General features: G+C 38.0%; 1 protein-coding gene across 1 annotated transcript; it reads right to left on the bottom strand.

Annotated features, from left to right (window-relative positions):
- Positions 1-2,308: 2,308 nt before the first annotated feature.
- LOC307163953 (fibroblast growth factor 4A-like) lies at positions 2,309-8,198 on the bottom strand (the record flags this gene model as incomplete). Its single annotated transcript, XM_079880300.1, has 4 exons — positions 2,309-2,654; positions 2,852-2,955; positions 3,084-3,215; positions 8,156-8,198. 4 exons carry the CDS (start codon positions 8,196-8,198, stop codon positions 2,466-2,468), a joined length of 468 nt encoding a protein of 155 aa, XP_079736426.1. The 3' UTR covers positions 2,309-2,465.
- Between the last annotated feature and the right edge of the window lie 715 nt (positions 8,199-8,913).

Raw genomic sequence — 8,913 nt, 5'->3', positions numbered from 1 at the left:
GACTTACTTCATACACTCATATTAACAGCTCTCACACATATACAGTTGGTTTTAGATTTGACTGGAGAAAGACATAGCAGAAGAATTATGGAGTAAATATCACATTGATATATAGCAAACTGATATTGGACAGATCACTCAAAACACAAAAGTTCAACACGTCCAATTTACCTAATAGAGTTATAAAGTCCATGTTGTCTGATTAGCTTGAAACGTTGTCTTTCCGTTGATCTGCTCATTTTTAGTTCTCTTCTTGTCTTCTTACCTCTCTCAATTACAGACTGACACAGACTCTTCGAGGTAGAGCGGGACATCTGATCGGGGAGTGCTGAGAGGTAGTGTCGCTGTGAGAGGAGATCGGATGACCCCGCATCTCCCTCAATGCAGCTCAGCTTACAGAGAGGCCTGTGAACCTGATCAAATGCAGAGGTGGATGATGGAGGGGCTTTAAAAATGGAGGACAGAAATGGAGATATGGAAAAGATAATGATCAGTTGGCCAAGACGAGGACCAGGAAAAGCATAGGTTGGGACTGGGAGTGAACGAACTATTATGAGTTTATTTTCAGCATTTTTTATTGTGGGTTAAATCTAACTTACTGCATTTGCATAACACACTACAAATTTGAGCACAATGCTGATAGAAACAACAAAGACAAACTTTGAGAGATTTTTTTAAAGTTTAACACAGTTTAAAGGCCTTATGTAGTTTTACTAATTGAACAGTTATGAAGATATGTAGACTGAATGCAATATAAACCTTGTGTCCTTTAAATGCTTTGGTAGTTTGAAGAGTGATTTGAAGAGAGAAGAGATGAAGGCGTTGCTAAGAGATGGCTAAAGGGCTTTAAATGGTTGCTAAGGTGTTCCCAGGCAGTTCTGGCTGGTTGTTTGGGCAATGCAAGGTGATTAGGTACCCAGGCTATGTGAGATAGATAGATAGATAGATAGATAGATAGATAGATAGATAGATAGATAGATAGATAGATAGATAGATAGATAGATAGATAGATAGATAGATAGATAGATGGATGGATGGATGGATGGATGGATGGATGGATGGATCTAAATACACCACGGGTCCCCTTACATTGAAATGCACCAACATTTTCTACAGGAGCCCTAAATGGACAAACGCATTTTGTCACTATGCTGTTCTTCGTGCAAGGAAGCTAGCTAAAGTTAGCAAATAAAACACTGACACAATGATGAACAAGTAACAATAATATTCGCAATAACATATCATTTTACTGAATAATTAAGTAAGCCTAATTTCTTAATTTATCTTTGTAAAGAAACTGGCTACTCTTTGCTGTCTCAGAAGACACATCTTTTCCTGTCAGCCACCGTAAATTCTGTTGATTGCAATTCACAACCTCACCACTAGATGCCGCTAAAAATTACTCAGTGCACCTTATATATATATAAAAAAAAAAACAACCTTGAATTGATGTGTTAATAATGCATGATGACCCATGTAGGGGGAATTTACGCTTGTTACTATATCAGCATTACGTGTGTTTTGGAGCTGTTGTCATTGGAGAACCTTATGGGAGTCTAGCCTGTTTTTCAACCTATTTATCTGTCATGTCTTATTCAGTAAGGAGTCAATTCAGCCTTTGAAGATTTTGTTTCTTTTTCTTTTTGCATATTCCAACATTCACTGTCAGCATGTGTGCATCTCTTTTATTTGGAGTTCAGAACTTTCAGGCACATCAGGTTTATTCTTACAATGATATAATGAGGCCTTCACACGCACAGCAGTAAAGTACACATCATAAATATCATACATGTCAAACTTATGTAGGACAAAAATGATTCACAGAACACCCTGTCTGTATCAGTGTTGTTCTTGTTATAAACAAAAGCTAAATAAAAAATATATAAAAACTAATACAAAATATTAATAAATAGTAATAGTATATAAATAACAATAAAATAACACTATCGTGTATTTAGATCTCATTTACACATTAATAAATACATAAATATTTACACATTCATTATATTCAAAATCACATTTTCATAATAAAGATGTCACATTCACAGGTCATTTACAATTTAAACATTTTAAATAAAATAAGAAAACAGTGAGGTTTTTTTTTTTTTGTGGTATGTTAAAAATAAATGACTGTTGTGCATAATTTATAGACTGCTTTTACCTTTCACCAAATGAGTTCTATGACATTATAAGCTTGGGGCGACATTTTAAAATAATTATTGTTGACAGAATGTGGTTACACTGCAAAAAACTAAAAAAAACTAAAACGCTAACACACAAGTCTGGTCACAGAATTAGTCCAGCCCTGAATACTTCAACCACAAGCACTGCTGTTTACAAAGTCTATTTAGGTGCTTTTAATGTTTGTCGAAATGAACTTATACAGCACCCAGTGACTGCTTCATCATAGGTTTAAGTGTTGATGTAGTAGCTGGCAAGTTAGATATGATGTGTCAGATGAGAGTTTAGCGAGATGAGGGTTTGCGAGGAAGAAAGTGTGTGCAGGCCTGGTGGCGGCCTACCCTGTTGCCTTTCCTCAGCTTCCCTTGCTGGGACAGAGCAAGGAAAAACCCTGTGTGCCTCAGAGAGGAGTACGTGTTGTAGTGATTTTCTTCCATGCGCTCTTCAAACAGGCATTCATTTGAGAACTTCCTCTACAACAAAGAAGAGATTTAAATGTTAATGTATGCCTTTGCAAACGCTTCATTATTTCAGGATGCACTTGAAAATAATCGTGATTATACCTTTCAAATAGCTTAAATTACTATTATCTCTTGTAGACATAAGAGTTAAATATGATTATGAGACATATGATGCTTTGCCATCAAGTTTCCATGATGTCATTTCTCACCGTTCCATGCGCAGTTCCTTCATGATTCATGCACAAATACAGTTCACTCTTCACACCACGGATACCCACTATGCCCGGCCTCATAGCAAACACTCTCAGCAAGCCTAAAAGACAAACAGAAAATGAAGAAAAACTTCAAGAAGAAATGGGTGCAATATAAAGAAGATAACTCTGTGTAGAATGAAAAATGTTCCTCTGAGGGTTATGAGGGTTATAGACATATAAATCATACTGTACTCTGAAGGCTCATGAACGCCCCACACACTCCCGTTCGCCAGGATCTGTAGGTGAAAACCAATCCCAACACGGCAATACAGGAGCTGATGTGTGACGAGACCTCGAGGTGGATTAGACTTGTCCGCGGCTGCTGGGATATTCAAAGAGCAAAAGGATTAACATCTCAAATCAGCTGAAACTCAGAGAGTGACATTTACAGTTAGAGGTTCATCAGGCTGCTGAAGGGGTGGATTTTGTGATACTTTATTTTCTTTTTATTTAAGTTAAGTTAAACTTTACTTTATTGTCCTTAAAGGCAATTCTTTGTATAGACAGCAGTAGGAGCAGTAGTATACACATACACATATTAACAACACAACACAACACAACACATCAATTACCTTGAATTACAAAAAATCGTTTAAAAACTTAATTGCCGCCGGTATGAAAGAATTTCTATATCTATTTGATTTACACAAGGGGAGTCTAAATCTCCGCCCTGAAGGAAGGAGTTGAAATTCAGCACACAATGGATGAGTAACATCAGAAAGCACTACCCGGCCCTTCCTAATTGTCCTGCACTCATAAATCTGTGAGATAGTCCTTAAATCGGTCCCCACTATCTTACTGCACATTGTCACAATGCTTGTCAGCTTCCTCCTGTTCTTTAAATTAAGGTTACCATACCAGCAGACGATGGAAAAACTTAAAATGGCTTCAATGAAGCATGTATAAAACATTTTCATAACATACATGTTAAAAAGTCGAAGTTTCCTTAAAAAATACATACGCTGAAGAGCTTTTCCTCTAATTATATCGGTGTTTTCCTCAAATTGTAGTTTATCGTCAATTATAGTCCCTAAATATTTATATTGTTTGACTACTTCTACCTGCTGTCCCTTTATGATAGAAGGCAACACAGGTGCAGAGCTCTTCTTACGGAAGTCAATAAGCATCTCTTTTGTTTTTGAAGCATTAATATTTAAAAATGAATCATCACACCATTGAATAAAATTATCGATCACTGGCCCAACATCTGGCTCAGACTCAGTGAGAAGAGACACAATCACAGAGTCGTCCGCAAATTTAACAATGTGTCTCCCATTAAAAACACTACGACAATCATCGGTGTATAAAGAAAACAAAAGAGGAGACAAAACGCAACCTTGTGGCGTACCCGTGGAGGACATCAAAATATTCGACACCACTCCATTGACCCGTACTCTTTGGGATCTATTAGTTAAAAAATCCACCAACCAGCACACAGTATTTAGATCTAGTTTAAAAGTATCAATCAATTTCTTTGCCAAAATGTGAGGCTGAACACAATTAAAAGCAGAAGAAAAATCTATAAAAAGCAAACGTGCATGACTTTTGTTGCCTTCTAAATGTCCTAAAATCATATTCAACAAGGTACAAGTGGCATCATCAACTCCTCTACCAGATCTATATGCAAACTGCATAGGATCAAGTGCTGACTGTGTTAGGGTTAAAATCTCCTTCCTTACTATTTTTTCAAAAGATTTCATAATCAAGGAGGTTAATGCAACAGGCCTGTAGTCTTTAAGAGAAGAAGAATTTCTTTTTTCCGCAATTGGTACCACAATGGCATCTTTCCATAAACGAGGGACCTTAGAAAATTTTAATGATTCATTAAAAATAAATGAATAAATCCCTGAAAGCTGCTCTGCACAGTTTTTCAACAACCTACCACCAATGTGGTCAGGGCCTGGACTCTTTCTAACCTTGACCTGACTAAAACAGCTACGTACATCAGCCTCATTAATTTGAATTTTAACAGGAGTGTTCTGAGTCACAGAATTTCCCCTATATTCAGACAATTCTCTTGAAAAATCATGATTGTCAAAACGTACATAAAACGAATTAAAAGCATCTGCTAATTCATAATCAGATTTCCCTCCAAAACTAATACATTTTCTCTTCTGTTTAGTTCCGATAATAGACTTCACTCCGTCCCAAGCTACATGAGACTTTCCATTTGTAAACATAGTTTCTATCTTTTCCTTGTACCGCAATTTTGCTAATTTCACCTCATTTCTAACTTGTTTATTGGCCTCTTTGTACCGAATACTATCGCCTTGTTTAAAATAAATATTCCTTAAGTTAATAGAATTTTTAACTTGTTTAGTAATCCAAGGCTTATTGTTTGGAAAAACTATACATGCTTTTTTATGAATTACCAAGTCTTCACAAAATTCAATATAGCTAGTCACAGTTTCAGTAAGATCGTCTAAGTCAGTACATTCGTATTTGAACAAGTCCCAATCAGTACATTCAAAGCATCCCATCAACTCTTGAATTGAGTCTTCAGACCAAACAGGAACTAATTTCTTTTCTGTTTTTTCCCTTTTTAAAACAGGTTTATAAGTAGGGGCTAGATAAACAACATGATGGTCAGACTTGCCCAAAGGGGCTCTTAATGACGACTTATATGCCCCCTTAATAGACCCATAACAAAGATCCAAACATTTTCCATATCTGGTAGGACAGTCCACATATTGTTCAAAATGTATAAGTGATGTCTTCATTTTACAATGATTAAAATCTCCCATCACAATATTAGGTGCATCAGGGGAGATGCTTTGAAGCCGGTGTACCACTTTACATAAAATATCCGAGGCATTTTCCACATTAGCCTTTGGGTGGATGTATACAACAGAAATAAATAATTGTGGAAACTCCCGGGGCGAAAAAAAAAAAGAACGGTAATGATTACATGCAAATCATTTTGTACAAATAACTCCCTTGCCAACACACACAGCTCATGTATAATCAGTAGGCTATGCGTCAGAGATCTGTCCTTGTGTGTTTGATTACTGTCAGCTAGACAGGATCTGAGGCATACTGAAGATCCTGTGCATGAATTCTGCAGACTGAATTTGTCACTGTAACACGTCATTTCTCTTCGAGTTAATCAGTATGATTTCAGCTTGATTCAGCTCTAAGGTTGTGCGTTCAGAGATGCTCTTCTGCAGACCTCGGTTGTATCGAGTGGTTATTTGAGTTGCTGTTGCTTTTAAATCAGTTGGAACCAGTCTGGCCATTCTCCTCTGACCTCTGGCATCAACAAGACCTTTTCACTCACAGAACTGGCGCTCACTGATATTTTTAACGTTTTCGGACCATTCTCAGATGTTTGTGCATGAAAATCTTAGTCGATCAGCAGTTCCTGAAATACCAACACTATCTCACGACCAATTCGTACGAATTCGTACGAATGATAAAAAGTTGGCTAATTCGTACGAATTTGTACGATTTGTCTAAACCCACGTGATGGGTAGGTTTAGGGGCGGGGTCAGGGGTAGGTCATTCATATGAATTCATACGAATTGGGCAGTTCGAAAAATATGTACGATTTTGCAAAAATCGAATTAGCCACCTCGTAGAATTTGTACGTTTTCCCGTGAGATCAGGTTGGAAATACTCAGACCAGCCCGTCTAGCACATAGACTGTAAAAAAAGATGGACGACGCCCCTTCGCTCTCTTCCATTGATGAGAACTGAAGCCGCCAGAGTCCCGATATGGCGCTGACATATTGGATCTTGAGTCTGCGCAGTAGCGATCTCGGGACCAGACCTGCGCAGTAGTGAGCAGGAAGTAAAGCCGCGAAATCAACGCTCCGCCCTCACTCTCGCAGAACGCACTCAGGGAGAGTGGATTCTGCACACTTTTTAAAAATTGATTGCAGTACGACAAGAGGCTTGTTAAAATAAAGTAAATACAATCTCCTCAGTCCTCCGAAGATCCCGAAAAAAATGTCCGTTGGTGCTTCAGTGACTACTTCGCTCGAGAACCTGTCAATCACAGCTGTCAATCATGACGTTACACCACCGCATCACGTAACTAACTAAAAACCAACTTATTTTTGAAACAGACACTTGAACTTACATCAGCGTGATAAAAATGACAGCAAATGAAAGAAACCACCTTTGGAAAAAAGATATTTGAAGTGTAATTTAATTGTTTAGTTGGTCTCACGTCCCGTTGAATAACACGGGGAGGCGGGGCTTATGACCTATACTAGGACCAGTCACCGGGGGGCGATCGAGACGTTTTGGCTTCACTTTTCAGGGCTTGTGCGGCACGCTTGGTCTAGCATCAACAACCATGCCACATTCAAAGTCACTTAAATCACCTTTCTTCCCCATTCAGTCTGAACTTCAGCAGATCGTCTTGACCATGTCTAGCCTAAATTGAGTTGCTGCAATGTGATTGGCTGATTAGATATTTGCATTAATGAGTATGTACAGTGACTGTATATGTTATGCATCCTCTGCACAATATGAGAGTTTCTGTATATGCACTGAATACCTGGACGACTTTCTGCATTTTCCGATTTGTGAAACAATGTAGCATATTGTTTACTGTCAATTTTGTGTTACCTACTTAAAAATACAGTGCGTACTACACAGTATTCAGTTAGTAAGATAGAATTCCATTTTATGCAATGTTGATTATAAATATGTTGAGTATGAAATAAAATACATGATGTAGTACCAACTATGACACAAAACACATTTTGACCATATCACCTGTAAATAAAGCATTTAAATGATGACAGAACTTTATTCCTTTAACATTAATCATTGTCCAGTAAAACAACTGGAAAAGTCCAAGGGCCTTGGAGTCAAAAAGTTTGAGAACCACTGCGGTATTACTGTATGTCACATGACACTTTATTTTGTGTCATAAATAATGTGTGTGAGTGTACAGGCCAGGCATCCCAGTACTTCATGATTTTTTAATTACAAATAGCAGACTAAGAGTAGGCCATCTTTATGATACTTTTTATAATAATGAGTTTCAACACAGAGCTGCACAGATGACATATGTGTTCTGACAGCTGAACGAAGGACAGCTGTATACTAGACTTCCTTACATGCATGTCTATATATAACAAGATCAGTTGCTTAAAAACAGAACAAATGTACCAAGAGAGGTTCTTCTTTCAGACAAGTAGAAAGATCCAAAATAGACACCTTTAATCTATTCGCATCAATACATATCTTTACAGGCCATTTTCTCAAAATGTGTTTTTTTCTCATGCACTAAGCCAGAGATCTTACCTTTCTCTCTCCTCTTTGCATCCCTCATTGAGAGCAGCCACATGTTTCTCAAGCGGCCCGCCTGATCACCTGACAAATGGGTTTCTTCATCTGTGCAGTTGCAGCTTACACAAACTGACAATATAACTGATATAAAGCATAAAAGCATGCAATGGAAATCCATGACAAGGGCATCAGGTCCACAAATACCCATATGGCCTCCAGGTGAAGCGCTTTGACATGCTGTCAGCCTGCAGTGGCACCTGTGATAGCGTCTCTGAGGCCCAGTTTCCTTCCTGAAATCACCAGTGCTGCGGCTGACTGCTGATATATAGAGCCTCTTCCGATGTGAAGCTAGATGAACATTGTGTCCTCCAGTCAGTGTAAACATACTTCACTACAGGGTCAGTGTGCCTCCACTCGTCCTATCTCCATCCTTTAAACATATATCTTCTGCTCTGATACCTTCACTAAATGAACAAACCCACGCAGATACAATTTTGCGTACGTGTACATGACTACATAAGAAAATCTTCTGCATTATCACTAGTGATATCTTCTCATTCATGCATTGTGATGTTGTCACAGGCATGAAGTGTTGTAATTGTATGAAGGCCCTCAAGGGGTGATGCCTCAGTTTGGTCTCCATTTAAGATATTGATGACTTTAACTTTATTAGCATGCAGGTCCAGGACTAATAATGCAAATGTCTTTACTGTATGGATGGACTGATATACCATAATAGAAAAAAAAGTGTAATTTAAGACAAAGGAAACAGC

The sequence above is a fragment of the Squalius cephalus genome, assembly GCF_949319135.1.
Source record: "Squalius cephalus genome assembly, chromosome: 9".
Lineage (NCBI taxonomy): Eukaryota > Metazoa > Chordata > Actinopteri > Cypriniformes > Leuciscidae > Squalius > Squalius cephalus.
The sequence above is the reverse complement of the archived record's forward strand: the minus strand, read 5'-3'. Positions and strand labels throughout refer to the sequence as shown.